The 22,405-nt window shown below is 38.6% G+C and overlaps 1 protein-coding gene across 1 annotated transcript; it reads left to right on the top strand.

Moving 5' to 3' along the window:
• The first annotated feature begins 249 nt into the window (after window positions 1-249).
• dtd1 (D-aminoacyl-tRNA deacylase 1) lies at window positions 250-20,511 on the top strand. The gene is made up of 6 exons (XM_062996773.1): window positions 250-335; window positions 1,021-1,111; window positions 1,983-2,218; window positions 5,855-5,952; window positions 6,111-6,270; window positions 20,259-20,511. The coding sequence occupies exons 1-5, from the start codon at window positions 293-295 to the stop codon at window positions 6,261-6,263; spliced, it is 621 nt and encodes a 206-aa protein (XP_062852843.1). The 5' UTR covers window positions 250-292; the 3' UTR covers window positions 6,264-6,270; window positions 20,259-20,511.
• The last annotated feature ends 1,894 nt before the right edge of the window (window positions 20,512-22,405 follow it).

The raw sequence follows: 22,405 nt of genomic DNA, 5'->3' as shown, positions 1-22,405 counted from the left end.
TACATAGCAGTTATAATAAATAATGGCAGAGCTGGGATTTAAACTCTTAACCCTTCAGTTGATAGCCCAACTAGGCTTCCCTCTAGGCTACCAATAATTGAATGTTTGTCGTGATTCAAGCCTTGTCTAACATCAGTGCCTGGACTCACCGTTGCGGCTAACTGGGCACAATGAGTTGTACTGCTTTGAACTCCAGTCCAGGTGACGGCGACATTGCATCAATTAGCTGGCATGCACACGGCGAATAAATTGCAAACGAGGGTTAAAATAAGATTTACTGTGTAGACAAGCAATGAAAGCAATTATTCAAAGAGTCTCCAAAGCCAGCGTAACAGGTAATACTTATACTGGAGTTATACGTAATCTGAAATTACGATGTTTAAACCTGTTATATCTGTTTGTTATTCGCAATCGAGTTACAAAAACAACGAATATAGGTCAAGACTACTAAACTATAGTGGACTAACAAAACTATCAGGAATGGCACAGCAACCACATGTTCATTAACGTCATGTATTAATAAAAGAGCTTTGACAAATAGCAAGTTGACGTTTAAAAGAAAATGAACCAATTTAATCTAGAGAAGGAAAAGCGACCACGAGGCCAATATAACGCTTGATGGAGCCAAATATAGACAGTGGTTTTCCTTTCAGTAGGACAAGTATGAATCCTGCCAAGACTAGATTTAAAAATTGTTTACCAACAATCTCTATCTCTGAAGTAATTTTGCCAGGTTTACTTCTGAACATTTGTTTAAGGAACTACATCTTTAAAGCTACAGTATCCATTATTGCTGGATAGCCATTTCATTATGTGGCATTACCTTAATGTCATTAACAACAAATGGTAAAAATTTTAGGTATATATGTGGTGCTAAATAACCAATGTCAGATGCGGTTACATTTGGTTAAAAAAATATAAGTAAAAATTTTTTTGTCTATACCATTGTCTTTCTAGAGTTACTGTAAATAAGGGTCAGTGAACATTGCCATGTTTTTTGCTTGTGTATTTTCATAACAGTTGGCAAAGAACAGATCAGTTCTATTGGCAGAGGCCTTTGTGTTTTACTTGGGATTTCAGCCGAGGACACGCAGAATGATGCTGACTACATGTAAGTACCTCCATGTGTTGTAAATAGAACTGGGTAATATTAACAGTTTTATAAATGATTGTCGATTATTCGGACAATTTATTTAAAAGGTAATATCATAAAAATAGCTTTGGAAATTGTACAAATTGTGCATAATTGTTAACAAACAACCATCTATAGTCGTTAAATACTGCAATCGGTGACTTAGGATTGCACATGCACAACAGATTGTAGACACATTTTACAGCTAAAAAAGTTTTTTTTTAAAATATCTAAACTAATATCCATTACAAAATTTGTGCTTAAATGAGCAGTGTACATGACTGAGTCCAAGCAACTCACTTCTTGGGTTGATATGTTTTAAACATAAAAGCTTATTTAACAATTTCCAAAGCATTGTTTTGGTGGAAGAGGATGAGCAGTGAGCAAGTTTGCAAGATGGTCATAACACAAAATGAATTAACCACGTCCTGCAAGTTAAGTTTTCTTAAGCATGTGATTAGGCATCCACATGTCAGCATTGAATTCAGTGTTACGACAGGACTTGATAAAAACATAAAAGTTGCAGGGATCGAGAATAAGCTTGACTGACATCATTACAACGTGGGTTGCATTATTAGGGCCTAGTCTGCTTCAAGTGACACGAGCATTGGAGGAAGCTATGCATAGCTAACCATCGCGAAGGGATGATGGCGTAGTTATGTGATGTGATAACACTGTGTGTGTATGTGTGACAGAAAAAAGGACAGGTTGTATTTAAATCATGGTAAGAATCTGCCAAGTTTTTTAACAAACAAATTAATCATATTATTGTTCTGCTATAGTTATACAAATTTATTAGAAATTTGTAATAACATTTCACAAGATATATTTATGTGTGTGTGTTTACTAGAATGCGCAAGATCCTAAACCTTCGTTTATTTGAGGATGACAATGGCCGTGCCTGGAGCAAAAGTGTAATGGAAAAGGAGCTAGAGGTGCTGTGTGTGAGTCAGTTTACACTGCAGTGTGTTCTTAAAGGCAACAAGCCTGATTTTCATTTGGCCATGTCTGCTGATTTTGCCCAAGCCTTTTACAACAACATTCTAGAACAGATGAGGACCACATACAAACCAGAGCTTATTAAAGGTAAGGCTAATCTAAACTTTCTTAAAACACTTACACAAAGTTATTGGTAATAACTCCCCAAGACACCTTTGTCATAAAACACTTGGTTGTATTTAAACAAAGTTAAAAATAATGATGCTTTTGGTGTCCACCATTTTTTCTATTTCATATTCACATTTAATAGAACAAACTATGTTTTTCACCTATTGGCTGGCTGGACACCTACTCCGATATGATTGGCTATGCCTGAGCCTGCGATGGATTGGCCTTATGACCAGGTAGTTCCTGTGTTGTGCCCAGTGTTCCCCAGTGGAACAAGGCCTGCTGCGCCCTGACCAGGATAAAGTGGTTAATTAACATAAAATGAAATTCTGCATTTGATTTCTTGACCTTTAATCGGGAGCTTTTCCTAGCTCTACATTATATATTTGAATCCTTCTCATATGAGCAAACTGTGCCAGTTTTCTAAATATTCATTGGTGACTTCTCCTAACTGTACAGTCAAGCTGGAAAGTCTGCACACCCCTTTCACCTTCTCCATGTTTTATTAGGCTACTCATTCTATAATAGACTGTTATTTTTTTGCCTCAAACATCTACACACAATCACCAATATTTATGAAGTGAAAACAGGGTTTAGAAAATATGCAAATTTATTGTACGTACTGACAAAAATGGTTTATTTAGGGGTTATCTGTACACACCCTAAGCCTAATACTTGGTTGATGCACCTTTGGCAGCAATTACAGCTACAACTACAGGCGTATTGGGAAAGAAGCTACGAGCTTGGCACACTTGTTTCTGGACATTTTTGCCCATTCCTCTTGGCATATCCTTGCAAGCTCCATCAGGTTGGATGGGTAGCGTTGGCACACAGCCATTTTCAGCTCGTTCCACAGATGTTTGGATTCAGGTCTGGGCTCTGGCTGGGCCACTCAAAGACATTCACATACTTTGTCTGAAGCCACTCCTTTGTTCTCTTGGCTGTGTGCTTCAGGTTATTGTCATGTTGAAAGTTAAACCTTCACCCCAGTCTGAGGTCCAGAGTGCTCTGGAGCAGGTTTTCTTCAAGGATCTCTGTGTACTTGGCTGCATTCATCTTTCCCTCTATCAGGACTAGTCGCCCCAGTCCCACTGCTGAAAAACATACCCGCACTGTAGGGTTGGCATTTCCTCCAGATGTGATGCTTAGTATTCATGCCAAAAAGTTCAACTTCGGTTTCATCAGTCCAGAGAATTTAGTTTCTTATGGTTTGAGAGTCCTTTAGGTGCCTTATTTTGTGCCTTTTACTAAGGAGTGGCTTCCGCCTGGCCACTCTACCATGAAGGTGTGATTTTTGGAGTGCTGCCTGGATCTTCTGATAGGTTCTCCCATCTCCACAAGGATATGCTGGAGCTCTGTCAGAGTGACCCTCGGGTTCCTGCTTACCTCCCTGGCCAAGGCCCGTCTTCCCCGATTGCTCAGTTTTGCCGGGCGGCCAGGTCTAGGAAGATTTTTGGTGGTTCCAAACTCTTTCCATTTACGAATGATGGTGGCCACTGTGCTCTTTGGTACCTGTAAAGCTGCAGCAATTTTTCTGTATCCTTCTGCAATAAGATAATTCCTTTGACCCCATTGCTTGGAGTTTGCTCTGGTATGCACTGTCAGCTGTGGGGCCTTATATAGGCAAGTGTTGGGAATCTCCAATCATGTCCAATCAATTGAATTTACCACAGGTGGACTCCAATTAAACTGTAGAAATATCTCAAGCAGTATCAGTGAAACCAAAATGCACCTCAGCTCACTTTTGGGTGTCATATCAAAGGGTGTGCACACTTGTGTACATATGATATTTTACATTTAAATTTTTAATAAATTAGCCCATTAGCACCTGCTTTAACTTTGTCAGTGTGGGCTATTTTCTGTAGAATTTTGTGACAAAACTTGAACTCAATCACTTTTAGAATGAGTCTTTAATGTAATAAATCAGATATAGATTGACACTCAGTAAAAGTTATAATGCTTAAGGTTTTGTGACTAAGACATAGCTTTCTAATACTGGACTGGATTTTTTTCTCAAAATTCATTGTCTTTTATTGTTCTGTGCTATGGTATCCTAAATAAAACAATAAATTAAGAGGTCTAAGTTCACATAAAATAAATACAGCATCAATGAAAAACGGCATGTCCACCATGATACATAAGAAGGCTTAATGATGTTTGGGCGGTGACTCGTTGGGTAGCACGGTCACCTCACAGCAAGAAGGTCCTGGGTTCGATCCCCTGGTGGGGCGGTCTGGGTCCTTTCTGTGTGGAGTTGGCATGCTCTCCCTGTGTCTGTGTGGGTTTCCTCTGGGAGCTCCGGTTTCCTCCCACATTCCAAAGACGTGCAAGTTAGGTGAATTGGAGACACAAAATTGTCCATGACTGTGTTTGACATTAAACTTGTGAACTGATAAATTTTGTGTAACGAGTAACTACCGTTTCCATCATGAATGTAACCAAAGTTTGTAGAACATAAAATCATATGTAATCAGCTTTATTTCAGTGTGCTGTGTCCGCAGGCTATGGGTCTAAGAGCAGGGTAGTGATTTAATACACGGGTGTCAAACTTATTTTCTCTGAGGGGCCACATTACTAAATTTACAGTTTGCTGGGAGCCATAGCCTCAAATAAAATAAAAAAATACACTTGTTAATTAAAAAAGATAACACATGCATTCTATTTAATATTTTTAACTTACTATGTACAGTGGAGTAAAATTCCAAAAACATGAGTTGCTCTAAATTGTAAGAGAGTGTGTTCTTTATAGAATAGTTATAGCTGTTTGTATACTACCTATCATATTTAAAAATAAAAAAGTAGTTTTTCTGTTTGATACTATAGTTTTTTTTAGGATTACCAACTAAAATGTCCTGTGTTTTGGCAGTTTTGCAAACAGGGTTCACAACTCTGGCCCAGGGGCTTGGGGTTTGGTGTAATCTTTTCATTGCTATTCCTGCTGAAGTTCTGGTTTTGAGATTCTGCTCTACCCACATTGGACAAAACTGCCCATATTGGGGTAAAAAACTTGTAAATTAGAAGAAAGACAAAATTGATGCCCGGCTATATTGTTACTAATTTGGCAGGAAAGGTTGGTGCTCTTTATGGCAATTTTATTGTCTTCTTTTACTGATTTTCCAAGAGTACTCGTAAAAATTGTTTTGAGATACTAATTTTGAGATACTACTACTGTTTCTAATATATGGTAAACAAGATTGAAAATGGCACAGTTGTAAAACAGACTAACCCTTACTATAATGTGGGGGGTTGCATATTCCCGATTGCTACTGTATCTGTAAGATGATATGGGTCTATATTCATTTTCATTTTATTGTTACAACATGGCTTGTCAAACATGCTTTAGATATGGTGTTACAATGTTTACAATGTTGAATTTTAAAAATAAAAACCACAACTCAATTCAAGATAATCAATTTTAAAAAGAACAAACTGACCTTCACTAATTTATAAGACTGCATCTAAGACGTTATCCTGCTTTTAACAATTTCTACTCACTAATTATTGCATAGGTGGGTGGACATTTAGGGCAGAATGTGTTTGTCCATTGTTGTACATGCAACTACTTAATTAAATCGCCATTTGAAAACCTGTTATTTTGCTTTTTTTTTTATTTAGATGGCCAGTTTGGTGCCTGTATGCAAGTGCAAATCCATAATGATGGACCTGTCACCATCTGTTTAGAGTCTCCTTGTGGGCCCACAGATGCTAAACAGGTATCACACTTTACATTTAGCATTACTGCAAACATTTTTAAGTAAGGAGTTGTAAGGCAAGTAAGTGTGCTTTGTAGTCGGTGCAAAGATTATTTTAAGTATGTCCATATTTATGTGCTAGATTCATAATCCTATTCCTTTTTTGTCATGTATGTAAGATGTCCAAGCAAGAAAAGCAACAGCAGCGTAAAGAAAAAACCTCCAAAGGCAACTTGGAGTCTGGTAGGGATAAAGGTGCCTTAACTTCTACAGTGGACTTTAATGCTAGTAATGAGGCAGAAGGAGATGTGTTTTCTGGAAGGGATTTATAGTTTAAAGGTAAGTTAAAAACTTAACACACCTTTTTATTACTAACCTGTAATATTTATTTATTTTACTGTCTCTGATTAGAAGTTGGAAGTGATATGTCTACCCTTACGCAACAATTTGATAAAAATCCTTGTTTCCATGCATGATACAAGTAATTCGATCCAAAATGACATGCATATGTAAAGTACCACTTAGTGTCCATGTTACTATGACAACAAGTATCACAGGAGTCCAGTCAGAGGAGCAGCAGTATGTAACCTGAGTTATCAGTTGGTGTGTACTTAACATTCATTTATTAAAAGAAGGGGTGGTTCAGTGGGTAGCACTGTCGCCTCACAGAAAGAAAGGTCCTGGTTTCGATCCCCAGGTGGGGCGGTCCAGGTCCTTTATGTGTGGAGTTTAGGGTTGGGCGATTTTGCAAAAAAAAAAAATCTAGATTATTTTTAAATTATTACCGATTCTCGATTAAGATTTTTTTGTTCTTGTATAATGCAATTGAAAAAAGACTCAAATTTCTTTTTATTTTTTTTAACATTTTAATTTAAAAGACTGCAGAAGTGCAAAAAAAGTAACAGCACCACCTATAATTATCCTTTCAAGGAACTCAAACTTTATAACAATAACTGTATAATAATAATTAACAATAATTCAAACAAAATAGAAATCTTAATTAGCTATATCCTTTATAAGAATAACTCACAAACAACTCACTTTAAATAATGTGCAGCAGAACCTCCTTACATTAAGAAAAGTGCACAACCACAAACAGTTCTTTACAGTTTTCTTAAAAGGAACACGAGCCTGTTTACTGTTTCCACCACTGAAGTGAGTCTGTATCAGTATCTACACTGGGGGGGGCATCAAGTAAGCGCTCAGCTTTGATTTTGTCCTCTTGTGACTGGGGGGTGGATGGAGGTCTTAAGATCTGCTTCTAACAATATAGACTCCCACGGACTGTCACGTGATTATCACATGTCCCCGGTCAGCCAATCCTGACCGGGGACATGGCTCCGGCTCATCGGCTCCGGAGTTTTGATTCATTTCAGCTGTGTTAGATTCAGTGAATTTTAATTAAACTCTTCTGTTCGTGTGTCTCGTTTTGCCGATCGTGTTTGCGCTCCTTATTACTGAATCTAACCGTTACCGTGTATGACACTTGTTGTCTTCCGTTTACTGTTTTAGTTTTCGCTGATTTTGTACACTCTTTTTGCCTTTTTGATATTAAACTTTCCTTGATATACAGTCATGTGAAAAAGTTAGGACACCCCTTGAGAACCTTTGTGTTTTTGAACATATTTAAACATATGAACATTTGAGCTTCATTTGGACTACTGAGAAATGGAGCTTATATCATCAAATAAATAAAACTGAAAAAAATACTTTTAAACTCAAGTTGTAAAATGTAATGAACAAAAATGGAAATTTATTGTGAGGAAAAAGGACACCCTATGCCCTAATAGCTGGTATTTCCCCTTGGCTGAAATAACCTAAATTAGACGTTTCCTATAACCATCTTCCAGTCTCTGACCGACTGAGAGAAAGTTTTTCCCACTCCTACATGCAGAATTCTTTCAGCTGTGTGAGGTTTGCGGGGTTTCTTGCATGCACAGCCCCTTTCAAATCACCGCACAGCATCTCAATAGGATTTATTCCTTGGTGGATTTACTGAAATGTTTGGGGTCGTTGGCATGTTGCATGGTCCACCTCCGCTCCAGCTTCAGTTTTTGGAAAGATGGTCTTACATTTTCCTCAAGCACCCTCTGATACAGTGAAGAATTCATCGTGGATTCTATAACGGAGAGCTTGCCAGGCTCTGCTGCTGCAAAGCAGCCCCAAACCATGACATTTCCACCTCCATGCTTCACAGTTGGTTTGAGGTTCTTGTGCTCAAATGCTGTGTTTGGTTTGCACCAAATATGTCTTCTGTTATTGTGCCCAAACAATTTAGCTTTGGATTCATCTGTCCAAAGCACATTGTTCCAGAAGTCCTGGTCTTTGTCTAGGTGTTCTCTGGCAAACTTTAGTCTTGCCCTGGTGTTTTTTTTGACAGCAAGGGTTTCCTCCTTGCACAACTCCCATGAAAATCAAACTTGTGCAGTCTCTTTCTGGTGGTAGATGCATGTACCTTGCTATCAACTGTGGCAAGAGCTACCTGTAGGTCCTGTGATGACATTGTAGGATTATTGGAGACTTCTTTATGAGTCTTGCCATCTGCTCTTGGGCTGAACTTGCTAGGACAGCCTGACCTGACCATGTTGGCAGTTGTTTTAAATGTTCTCCACTTGTAAATTATTTTCTGGACAGTGGAATGGCTGATTTCTAATTGTTTTGAGATCTTCTTAAACCCTTTCCCAGACTCATATGCATCTACAACCTTCTTTCTGAAGACCTCAGAGAGCTCTTTAGATCTCACCATGGTGATAACACTCACTTCAACAATCAAGAGCAAACCAAACTAATGTCTGAGGTTTAAATAAAACTCCAATGTCCTCTAATGATGGTCTAATCATTGCAGCTGATGTGGTGCACCGGATTCTAATTTTAGACATTTTAAGTAGTAATAAATGTGGGGGTGTCCTAACTTTTTCCTCACAATATATTTCCATTTTTGTTCATTACATTTTACAACTTGTGTTTAAAAGTAATTTTTAACATTTTTGTTGTTTAGTTATGTAAGCTCAATCTCTCAGTATTGTTCAAATGAAGCTCAATGTCCATATGTTTAAATATGTTAAAAAAGACAAAGGTTTTCATGGGGTGTCCTAACTTTTTCACATGACTGTATATTCCGCGAGCGTCTGCTCAGTTTCTGCCTCGTGACATGTTAGTATTTTAATTAAAATATAAAGTATGTAAACAATCGCGATTGTCACATTTCTAACATCGGGTGAAAACGTTCATTCGAATTAACCGAATTAATCGTGAAAATCGCCCAGCCCTAGTGGAGTTTGCATGTTCTTCCCGTGTCTGTGTGGGTTACGGTATTCCAAAATCAAGCATCTCCACGAAGCATGAGGAAACAATAAAGTAGAGGTAAAGTGGAGGTTTTATTGTATTTGTTTATTGATTTTTAGTTGTTTTCTTTGTTTAAAAAAAAAATATATATTTTTTTTTAAAGACATTACAAGCAAGACACATCAAAGATTTTCTTAACATTTTCTAACAATGCCTTTAGCTTTTTCATTTTATTTTTTTTAAATGAACACATAACTGTACATTCAGGGAATATCTTGCATTCTCAATAATAATACACACACACAAAAAAAATAGATAAATGAATACAGACTAAAATAAATAAGTAGAGTCTAAAATAAACTGTTATGCCTTTAAAGTCCATTGTGAGCCACAAACTATAATCCATTCAACTGTCATTGTCTAAACACATTGTTTCCATTACATCTGGCCTCATCTCTGCTAAATACTGCATCCATCCATTCCAATGATTTTTAAATACATCCATTTTAATATTTATTGAAAAAGTTATCCTCTCCATTGCATATATTTCTTTAGTTAGTTCAATCCAATCATCTATAGTTGGTCCTTCTAATTGTAACCATTTCCTGGTCAATGCCTTTTTACTGGCTGCTAAAAGCACTGCCATTAAATATTCATCTATTTGTCCCATAACAGGGTAGATACATCCCAAATATAATACCTTACTACACATGGGCACAACTTTTCTAAATATATGCTGCAGTGCTTCCCTTATGTCTTCCCAAAACTTTCTAATATTTGGACATTCCCAAAAAATGTGATAATGATTTGCTTCTTGGCATCCACATTTCCTCCAACACACTGGGGCAGTAGCATTCATGTGAGCTGTCTGCTGGGGTGTAATAAAATACCCAATAATATTTTTCCAGCAAAATTCCTTCCATTTCAAAGATCTGGTACTTTTCCATTGAAATCTCCATATACTTGTCCATTCCTCTTCTGTAATTATCATTACTCCTTCCTTTTCCCATTTTTGCATGACATAATCTGTTGAATGTATATTCATGCTTAAAAGGGCTTTATAAATCTTAGAGATTGTTCTATAACAAGTTTCATCTTTAGATGCATATGCTTTAATTAGTAGTTCTACTATACCATTATGTTTAATCCTACATCCCTTCTTCACTTTCTGATCAAAATAATTTCTTATTTGAAGATACCTGTAAAAATCCTGGTTCTCTAATTGGAAATGTTCTTTTAGTTTTTGGAAGCTCATGATTTCTCCTCCCTCAACTATAGTACACATAGCTGTTATTCCTTTCGTCACCCAAGTTCTAAATCTACAGGGGTTGGACAAAATAACTGAAACACCTGTCATTTTAGTGTGGGAGGTTTCATGGCTAAATTGGACCAGTCTGGTGGCCAATCTTCATTAATTGCACATTGCACCAGTAAGAGCAGAGTGTGAAGGTTCAATTAGCAGGGTAAGAGCACAGTTTTGCTCAAAATATTGCAATGCACACAACATTATGGGTGACATACCAGAGTTCAAAAGAGGACAAATTGTTGGTGCACGTCTTGCTGGCGCATCTGTGACCAAGACAGCAAGTCTTTGTGATGTATCAAGAGCCACGGTATCCAGGGTAATGTCAGCATACCACCAAGAAGGACAAACCACATCCAACAGGATTAACTGTGGACGCAAGAGGAAGCTGTCTGAAAGGGATGTTCCAAAAAAGGGATTGTATCCAAAAAACATAAAACCACGGCTGCCCAAATCACGGCAGAATTAAATGTGCACCTCAACTCTCCTGTTTCCACCAGAACTGTCCGTCGGGAGCTCCACAGGGTCAATATACACGGCCGGGCTGCTATAGCCAAACCTTTGGTCACTCGTGCCAATGCCAAACGTCGGTTTCAATGGTGCAAGGAGCGCAAATCTTGGGCTGTGGACAATGTGAAACATGTATTGTTCTCTGATGAGTCCACCTTTACTGTTTTCCCCACATCCGGGAGAGTTACGGTGTGGAGAAGCCCCAAAGAAGCGTACCACCCAGACTGTTGCATGCCCAGAGTGAAGCATGGGGGTGGATCAGTGATGGTTTGGGCTGCCATATCATGGCATTCCCTTGGCCCAATACTTGTGCTAGATGGGCGCGTCACTGCCAAGGACTACCGAACCATTCTGGAGGACCATGTGCATCCAATGGCGGTGCCGTGTATCAGGATGACAATGCACCAATACACACAGCAAGACTGGTGAAAGATTGGTTTGATGAACATGAAAGTGAAGTTGAACATCTCCCATGGCCTGCACAGTCACCAGATCTAAATATTATTGAGCCACTTTGGGGTGTTTTGGAGAAGCGAGTCAGGAAACGTTTTCCTCCACCAGCATCACGTAGTGACCTGGCCACTATCCTGCAAGAAGAATGGCTTAAAATCCCTCTGACCACTGTGCAGGACTTGTATATGTCATTTCCAAGACGAATTGACGCTGTATTGGCCGCAAAAGGAGGCCCTACACCATACTAATAAATTATTGTGGTCTAAAACCAGGTGTTTCAGTTATTTTGTCCAACCCCTGTATTATCCAATCTATTTGGTGGAAATTCCGAATCATATGCTCAAATTATATTCTCTAATAACGTTTTTCCACACTTTCAGTGTGGATTTTACCCATGGGTTATTGATTTCATCTATATATTTTTGTATCTCTTTATCTGTCATTATTGCTTGTAAAGGAGTATCATGTACCGTAAAGTTCTCTATTGATTTCCACTGTGCCTGATGATTTGGATTTCACCAGCACACTATTGCTCGAATTTGTGCTGCTTGATAATTATTTCTCAGTGATGGTAGAGCCCAACCCCCCTCCTCCTTTAATAGCTGTAATGTTTTAAAACGTACTCTAGGCTTTTTCCCCTGCCAAATAAATCGTGAAAGCATTCTATCCCATTCCGTGAAAAATTTCAATTTCAAATTGTCAATTTCAATCGGAAGGGTTTGGAACAAGTACAGAAATCTTGGTAATACATTCATTTTGATTGAGTTCATTCTTGAGCCGAGACCAAAAAAAGGGATGAGACTCCACCTTTTTAAATCCTCCCGAATCTTTGTCTGAAATGGTCCATAATTCTTTTCCCAGAGTTTGGAAATTGTCTTCGTCAAATTAACCCCCAAATATTTAATTGATTTTGTATTCCATTTTAAGGGATACTTATCGGTAATATATGTGGTTGGTTTATAATTATATGCAAGGATTTCTGTTTTACTTATATTTATCTTATACCCAGATAAGGGCCCAAACTCCTGAAACTGATTCATAAGTTCAGGTAAACAGTTAGTGGGGTTAGTCAAATAAACCAAAACATCATCTGCATAACAAGCAATCTTGTGTTCCACTTGGTTTATAGTAATACCTTGTATATTTTTATTTTGTCTAATACTTTGGACTAGAGGCTCCAAATACAGTGCAAATAGTAAAGGAGACCAGGCACAACCTTGTCTAGTACCCCTCTCCAAAGTAAAAGATTCTGTTAAATGTCCATTAATTTTAATCCTTGCTGTTGGATTATAATAAAGCGCCTGTATACTTTTAATTATCGTTTCATGAAAATTAAATTTTTCCAAAACCTTATATAAATAGGTCCATCTCACACAATCAAATGCCTTTTCAGCATCTAAACTTAGAATAATTGCCTTTACTTTGTTCTGCTGAATATTATGCATAATATGTAATGTACGCCGGATATTGTCCTGTGTTTGTCGTTGAAGTATAAATCCTGTTTGATCATTATGAATTAGATTCGGTAGGAATTTATCCAATCTTCTAGCCATTATTGATGTATAAAGGCGGTAATCCACATTCAATACTGATATACAGGGGTTGGACAAAATAACTGAAACACCTATCATTTTAGTGTGGGAGGTTTCATGGCTAAATTGGACCAGTCTGGTGGCCAATCTTCATTAATTGCACATTGCACCAGTAAGAGCAGAGTGTGAAGGTTCAATTAGCAGGGTAAGAGCACAGTTTTGCTCAAAATATTGCAATGCACACAACATTATGGGTGACATACCAGAGTTCAAAAGAGGACAAATTGTTGGTGCACGTCTTGCTGGCGCATCTGTGACCAAGACAGCAAGTCTTTGTGATGTATCAAGAGCCACGGTATGCAGGGTAATGTCAGCATACCACCAAGAAGGACAAACCACATCCAACAGGATTAACTGTGGACGCAAGAGGAAGCTGTCTGAAAGGGATGTTCGGGTGCTAACCCGGATTGTATCCAAAAAACATAAAACCACGGCTGCCCAAATCACGGCAGAATTAAATGTGCACCTCAACTCTCCTGTTTCCACCAGAACTGTCTGTCGGGAGCTCCACAGGGTCAATATACACGGCCGGGCTGCTATAGCCAAACCTTTGGTCACTCGTGCCAATGCCAAACGTCGGTTTCAATGGTGCAAGTAGCGCAAATCTTGGGCTGTGGACAATGTGAAACATGTATTGTTCTCTGATGAGTCCACCTTTACTGTTTTCCCCACATCCGAGAGAGTTACGGTGTGGAGAAGCCCCAAAGAAGCGTACCACCCAGACTGTTGCATGCCCAGAGTGAAGCATGGGGGTGGATCAGTGATGGCTTGGGCTGCCATATCATGGCATTCCCTTGGCCCAATACTTGTGCTAGATGGGCACGCCACTGCCAAGGACTACCGAACCATTCTGGAGGACCATGTGCATCCAATGGCGGTGCCGTGTATCAGGATGACAATGCACCAATACACACAGCAAGACTGGTGAAAGATTGGTTTGATGAACATGAAAGTGAAGTTGAACATCTCCCATGGCCTGCACAGTCACCAGATCTAAATATTATTGAGCCACTTTGGGGTGTTTTGGAGAAGCGAGTCAGGAAACGTTTTCCTCCACCAGCATCACGTAGTGACCTGGCCACTATCCTGCAAGAAGAATGGCTTATAATCCCTCTGACCACTGTGCAGGACTTGTATATGTCATTTCCAAGACGAATTGACGCTGTATTGGCCGCAAAAGGAGGCCCTACACCATACTAATAAATGATTGTGGTCTAAAACCAGGTGTTTCAGTTATTTTGTCCAACCCCTGTAGGTCTATACGATCCACACTCCAATCTATCCTTACCCTCCTTCGGTATGACTGATATTATAGCTTCTCTCCAGGAGGGGGGGGGTCTCAGCCTTGTTTAGTGTCCAATTAAAAGTGGATAGCAAAATAGGGGTCAATTCCTTTTGAAAAACTTTATAAAACTCTTGAGAATCCATCAGTGCCTGGAGACTTATTTCCCTTCAACCTACCAATAGCAATCTTAATCTCTTCCATAGTTATTTCCGAAATCATTGCATTGTTTTGGCCTTCAGTCAAGGCAGGCAAGTCCACTGCATCCAAGAATGTATCAATGTCTGATTCCCTCCTGCCTGGAGTATAATTTGTAGTAAAATTTTTCTAATGCTTTTTGAATATTTTCTTGTTTATTTTGTGTAACATTATTTTCAGGATCCCTGATCTTATGAATCGAACTATTGGTTTGTTGCTTTCTTAATTGTCTAGATCAGGGGTCGGCAACCTAAGGCACGCGTGCCAAAGCTGGCACGCGATACACGTTTGCCTGGCACGCTCGCAGCCCTGCACATAAAAAGTGTATTTTATGTGCAGGGCTGCGAGTTATTAGTTGGATCCGTCCCTACACTTTATGCCTCGTTCCCTACCTCTTGATTAACCTTAACAAGCATAAATTACTCCACCTTAACTCCATTCGCCACCTCCTCCTATGGCCAATTAAGGTGGAATGATTTATGCTTGTTTAAGGTAATCAAGGTGTCGGAGTGAGTCGGCTTTCAATGCGAACTTTAGTATAATATGGCTGCAAAACGCGCAAAAGTGGATGTTCGTTCATTTCAACAAGACTGGACAGATTTGTATGGATTTATTCAACAAAAAGACCGGGCTGTATGTGCCATATGCTGTGAAAGCGTCGTTAGTCGCACATCAAGTGTGCGCCGTCATTTTGAGACAAAGCACCAAAGCTCATTTAGGGATGATGCTGAAAAAAACGAATCAATCAAACGAGCAATTTCAAGGTACTATAAACAGACGAGTGTTCTTCAAAATTTAAGCCATCGTAAAAGTTATGCCACACTTGCAAGTTACAAGATAGCTCAGTGCATTGCTAAACGTGGAAAGCCATTTACTGATGGAGAATACATTAAAGAAGCCTTTTGTGCAGCAAGTGATTTGTTTGACGGTTTGACGAACAAAAACACTATCATTGCTAGGATTAAAGACGTGCCTGTTTCAGCAAGAACAGTTGAGCGTCGTATCACAGATATGGCGGGTAATATCAGGGAGCAGCAGGTGACCGGACTGAAGGACTGCGCTGTGTTTAGCGTTGCGCTTGATGAAAGCGTGGATATTAATGATTTGCCTCGTTTGGCAGTTGTGGCCAGATTCTGTGACTGTTGGAGTACGAGAGGAGTTATGCTGTTTAAAACCCATGTACGGCACCACAAAAGGTGAGGACTTGGCTAAAACCTTTGTTGAATATTTTGAAAGGATTGCCGTTGATATTCAAAAAATCGTTGCAATCACCACTGATGGCGCCCCCGCAATGGTGGGAAAGCAAAAAGGATTCGTCAAAATAATTGAAGACAAAATTGGGCACCCTGTTCTTAAATTTCACTGCATAATACACCAGGAAAATCTGTGTGCAAAGATGTCGAATTCTGATCTTAACACAGTGATGGCAACGGTTGTGAAAATCGTGAATTTTCTGCGAGCTCGCTCTGCCTTAACTCACAGGCAGTTCCAAGCACTGCTTGATGAAATGGATTGTGCATACAAAGACATCCCGCTTCACTCCAGTGTCCGGTGGCTGAGTAGTGGAAAAGTGCTTGAGAGTTTTGTGAACTGCATTGATGCAATCAAAGCATTTCTTGTTGACAAGGACCAGAATTACCCAGAGCTGGAAGATGTCAGATGGCTTGAGAAACTTATGTTTCTGACTGATATTACATCACACTTGAATGAACTCAATGTTTGCATGCAGGGAGCTGGACAAACAGTCATGGGGCTGTTTGAGACATGGAAGTCATTCACATCCAAGCTTAAAGTTTTTGCAGAAGATATAGAAAAGGGGACATTTCGCTATTTCAAACACTTGAGAGAAATCTCCACTCGAAATTCAGTCAGAACAGCCAACATTTCCATGTACATGAAAGAACTTGAGTTGGAATTTGCCAGGAGATTCCAAGATTTCCAGACACATGGACCAATGTTTTCCTTTCTCATTCATCCGGACAAACTTAGTGTGAAAGACATGGACTTGTCAATTTTCCAATGGATAGGCATTGATGCTTTTGAAATGCAGCTGATTGACTTTCAGAGCTCATCTCTGTGGACAATGAAGTTCTGTGAACTGCGGACTTCACTTGAAACATCTAAAGAAAATGCACAGTCCCTGTTCATGTGTTGGACATCACTGCCAGAAAAATATGACTGTTTGAAGAAGGTTGCATTGGCGATGCTGTCAGTCTTTGGGTCAACATATCTGTGTGAGCAGATCTTCTCACACATGAATTCCATCCTCAGCCCCTCACGAAGCAGGCTTACTGCAGACCACTCTGAGAACTGTGTTCAGCTCAAAGTCACCTCATATACACCACAGATAGATCATCTTTGCAGAGAAAGTCAGGGACAAGGATCACACTGACATGTAAGTTTAATTAGCTGATTAATTGGTTTATGTCACATACACATCAACTGTTTGTGTTATATGACTAATGTATTCCATGGCACACTGAGTACTTCATTTTCAATTAAATTTTTTTTATTGGCACAGTGTACAAAAAAGGTTGCCGACCCCTGGTCTAGGTAATAACTTCAGTGATTTGGGACCACTTTCATAATATCTCTGTTTAGTAAACATCATCTTTTTCTGAATTTCCTGGGTATATATCATATTAATTTCATTTCGTATTTTTCTACTTTGTTCTAAAATAACCTGGCTTTGATTGTTTTTATGCTTTTTCTCTAGTTGTTTTAACTCCTTTTGTAGTTCATTTAATTTTTGTGTTCTCATTCTCTTCTTAAATGAGGCCAAATAAATTATTTTGCCTCTTAAAACTGCTTTAGCGGCATCCCAGACCACATGAGGAGGCACCTCCCCATTATCATTGTCTTTCAAATACCATTGAATTTCCTCCTTAATTCGTGTTACAAAAGACGGATCATTAAGTAAGCCTGAATTAAATGTCCATGTTGTATTTTTAGGTTTACATCCCAAATCCACTGTTAAATAGATTGGAGAGTGGTCACTAAGATCAGCTACGCCTATATCACAGGCATTCACCCTTGTTCTGTCTTTGCTAAACATTATAAAATAATCTATCCTAGTATATACTGAATGTCGCGCTGAAAAATACGTATAGTCCTTGGTGTTGGGGAAAAGATCTCTCCATACATCAATGAGCCCAATGTCCTTCATAAGTAGATTAATTTTCTGAACAAGGGATTTTGGGTGGGGTGTTTTCTTATTTGATAAGTCGATTTTAGGTTGTAGATGTACATTAAGATCTCCCCCACATATCAGTACTTCCTGTGTTTCTGACAAAATAATATCAAATATAGTTTGGAAAAAACTAATCTCACTCCCCAGGGGGGCATATATATTAAGCAGAGTAACCAAAGTATCATTTATCTTTCCCCTTATTAGAACGAACCTTCCTTCTTTATCTTCGCATGTGTGTATTTTTTCAAAAACAATCTTATGAGAAATCAGGATTGCTACTCCTCGTCTATGTCCTGAATGATATGAAGAGAAATAAACCTGATTAAATCCCATTCTACTTAACTTTTTATGCTCACTATCAGATAGATGTGTTTCTTGTAAATATACAATTTGGGCATTTTCTTTTTTCATCTTAGATAATATTTTAGCTCGTTTGACTGGATTTACTAAACCATTGACATTAAAGGAGACGACTTTTATATCTCCACGACCCATTGTAATTGTTTAAGTTTGTCATCATGGCTTAAAAAATAAATCAATTTTATGCAAGTATATTCCCTGTGAAAAAAGTAACTGACCTTGTGGTAACTATAAACATTAACAAAATCTCTTACATATCTTTCTTCCAATGAAGGGGTCTTTGCAAAATGACCCTTAGGCGAACTACTGATGGTCCATAGTTGTGGAGGGAAAACCTTTTCCAAAGGGCCCTCCATCACAACATAGCATTTATAGCGTTACATTCCGACATTCTTTAACTCTTATTGTTGTATAAGAAAGAAAGAAAAAAGAAAAAGAAAAAAAAAAAACCCAGAGAGAGAAACTCAGTTAGTATAATATTCACCACTCTGTCCTGAGAAAAGAAATGGGTCAAACCCGAGTTCAGAAACCACAGCATATATATTAACCTGCACTTCCATGCAGAACAGAAAATATCCCTGTCTTTAATAATTCATAAGTCAAGTTGAGGATAAATAATCATTCGGAGTTGCCAGTCTCCTGTAGTTACGTAGCCTCTCTTTAAAACCCACAGTTTTCGTTGGTCGTTTTTCTCCTTGCTTTTCCGTTTGTCCAATCATCTCCCAGGCATATCGCTGTAATTGCTCCGCTGGGCTTTCTACAGCGGTACTCTTTTTGACCTGAAAACCTTTCGCCTCCATACCCCTCTCGGCTTCTTCAATTGTGTTGTATGACCGTGTCCCATCTTCATAGAACACCCGTAGCCGTGCGGGATAGGGGGTCTGAAACTTTATTTTCCTGTCCTTTAAGACCCGCTTCACCTCTGAGTATTCCTGTCTTTTTTTCATCACCTCCGGGGGGTAATCGTGATCAAAGTAAATTCTCTGTCCATTTACATGAATTTCTTTTTTCAACCAAGCTTTTCGAATGACCTCTTGCTTCATTCTAAACGTAGCGAATCTCACTATGATAGATCTCGGCTTGTCGTGCCTCACCGGCTGCGACACAAGCGCTCTGTGTGCACGTTCAATCTTCAATTCAGCGATGGGAATGCCGAGTCTATCGTGTATAAGTTGTTCCACAAAAGTACAGACATTACCTGCCTCGGTGTTCTCAGGAATGTTATAGATTCTTATATTCTCCCTTCTTGATCGTCCTTCCTGATCCATCAGCTTTCTTTCCTGTTGAGATTGTATTTTTATCATTCGGCGCAACACATCCTCCATGTTTTGTACTCGTGTTTCTAAAGTTTCGATACGTTCCTCCGCTTTACCAATTCTCTGATTTGTTTTGTTTAACTCCGCTTTAATGTCACCCAGTTGGTGGTTGTTTTCCTTCCTAAAGCTTTGAATCTCTTTCAGGACCGTTTTTAAATTTACTTCACTGTTTTCTGGCTCATCTAGTTGTTGTTGGCCACCATGCTGTTCCTGTGCTGCCATGTCGGCCGCATCTTTCGGTTCGCTTTCAGACATCTCCGTGGCCCCTTTATTTCTGGTTCTCTCTCTGGTCATTGTCGCCCCACTATTTACCGCTATTTTAATTTAAAATCTACTTTAATAATCAACTTTAAATAGGGCAAAATGAAAAGAAATAAAAAAAATGTCGGAGGAGCAACTGAACTACGCCGCCACTCTCGCCATCTTCCGGAAGAATCCCGATTTTTAATTGTTTTCAATTGTATTTCAGTGTTGCTTATATTATATTGTTGTTATGTTCAGTGTATGTGTTAAAAACAACCCCATTATTCTACATTAGTCTAAAATAAATGCATTTCCACAGGATCATGGGACGCATGAACAGATTTCCCATACATCCTAATGGGAAAAAATACCTTGAAACTTAACACCTTTTAAACTCAACGCCTCTTCCAGAACCAATTGACTGAGTTTAATATACCACTGTATTTCAAATCTTTTGATAGGTCAGTAAACTGTTGCACTGTTTTAAACGCTCTAATTCACAAACAAAACTTTAATATATGAAGAAAATTTTAAAATATGCTTACCTTTCTTTTTTCAAGAAGAAATTGGATTTTTTTGTCTCCTTCTTCTACAGTGCAGTGGAAGCTAAGCAGTTAAAGTACTGGACTAGTTATCAGATGCTGGTCAACCTGCAAGTTGCAACTGGGGTAGATCTTACAGCACTTCCGCCTAACTTGGGCCATATATGTCTGTATATGTTTTTCAATTAACTGTTAGATGCAGTTAAATACTATACAACTGTAATCCAACACATATTGTATGCCAAACATAAAATGTAAAGCATTTTACCTTTTACAGTTTGTCAATATAATTTTATCTCTAGTTTACTAATTGTGTCTTCTGTAGCAATTTTGTTTGTTTCCCTATGTACAATCTGAAATCCCATTTTTATTTTAGCCTACAAATGCTTTCTATTCCAAAAGTTTCAAAACATATTTTAAAAACTAAAACTTATTTTATCATTTTCTTATTTTAGCTTGTACCTGTTTGTCTGTTTTCTTCTAATATTTTTGGCCTGCTTTTATTCATATTATTCATATTTTGCCTACTATTCATATTTTTATTATACATTTATTTAATGAAAATCCATTTTCTATCATTGCAATTTTTTACTTCTTATTGCTATTCCCAATTCTGTACTTAAAATAATGATCACTACACAAAGTACTTTCTTAACTTCCCAGATACACTGCCCAGCTAGGATGTACAACCTCCCTATTACCATTAACCCTGTGGTCAACATTATTGGCATCCCCGAATGTTAAGTACACCATGTGAAATATCTCCTGTAATGAAGTGTACAAAATAAATAAATCTTGGCAGGAAAAAAAGGATACAAAGTAAGATACTTTTTATTTTTTTCAGGAGATAGTTTGGTGTACTTAATATTCAGGCGTGTCATTAATGTTGACTACAACTGTACATGTTCTTTGATGAGCAATGTGGTATTCATTCTTATCACTATTATAATAAACATGTTTTACTGTATCCCAGCAAACACACAAGCTCCATGCAACATTGAATTTAAGTTGTGAACAGGTTGAAAGGTTGTAATCAACACTGACATCCCCTTTTCTTACAATGTAAGAATAGTAAGAATATCTTACTTTCAGGTTGGTTAGACCACACATTGACATTGCGTTATAGCTAACTACAGCAACAGTGATAGATAAGACACGATAGGTATAGGGCGGCACGGTGGCTCAGTGGGTAGCACTGTCTCCTCAAAGCAAGAAGGTCCTGGGTTCGATCCCCTGGTGGGGTGATCTGGGTCCTTTCTGTGTGGAGTTTGCATGTTTTCCCTGTGTCTGTGTGGGTATTCCCTGGGTGCTCTGGTTTCCTCCCACATTCAAAAGACATGCATGTGAGGTGAATTGATGAATCTTGTGTAACGAGTAACGTGTGTCTGTCATGAATGTAACCGAAGAGTGTAAAACATGATGTTAAAATCCAAATAAACAAAGCCGATAGGTATATAGTTATTAGAGGTGGGTAGCAAAATGTTGCATTTGTGCTTGTTAGGATTGCTTATGCTGTTCTTAATTTAACATCTATAATTTACAAATAATAAAACATTGCAGGTTACAAATGTAATAATGAATATACACAACTTGCGTAGCAGTTGGCTTCCAGTCTAGCTGTGTCTACACAAATCTGGTAGATAGTAACATTTGCATGCATTCATCTGAACCAGCACCAGTTACAGATCCACATAGCAGAATAGTTTGTTAATTGTACACCAATTAGCCATAACATTAAAACCACTTCCTTGTGTGTTTCTTTGAATCTGTTTCTTTGCATACAGTTTTAGCTTTCACCCTGTTCTTCAATGGTCAGGACCCCCACAGGATCACCACAGAGCAGGTATTATTTAGGTGGTGGATCATTTTTAGCACTGCAGTGACACTGACATGGTTGTGTTGGTGTGTGTTGTGCTGGTATGAGTGGATCAGACACAGCAATGCTGATGGAGTTTTTAAATACCGTGTCCACTCACTGTCCACTCTATTAGACATTCCTACCTAGTTGGTTCACCTTGTAGAAGTCAGAGACGCTCGCTCATCTTTTGCTGCTGTTTAAGTTGGTCATCTTTTAGACCTTCATCAGTGGTCACAGGATGCTGCCCACAGGGCGCTGTTGGCTGAATGTTCTTGGTTGGTGGATATTCTCAGTCCAAAAATGTAGAGAAACTAGGGATGTCTTGATACCACTTTTTAATGT

This window comes from Trichomycterus rosablanca, chromosome 6, assembly GCF_030014385.1.
Source record: "Trichomycterus rosablanca isolate fTriRos1 chromosome 6, fTriRos1.hap1, whole genome shotgun sequence".
Taxonomy (NCBI): domain Eukaryota; kingdom Metazoa; phylum Chordata; class Actinopteri; order Siluriformes; family Trichomycteridae; genus Trichomycterus; species Trichomycterus rosablanca.
Note: the sequence above shows the minus strand (reverse complement) of the source record. Positions and strands in the feature narration are given on the sequence as shown.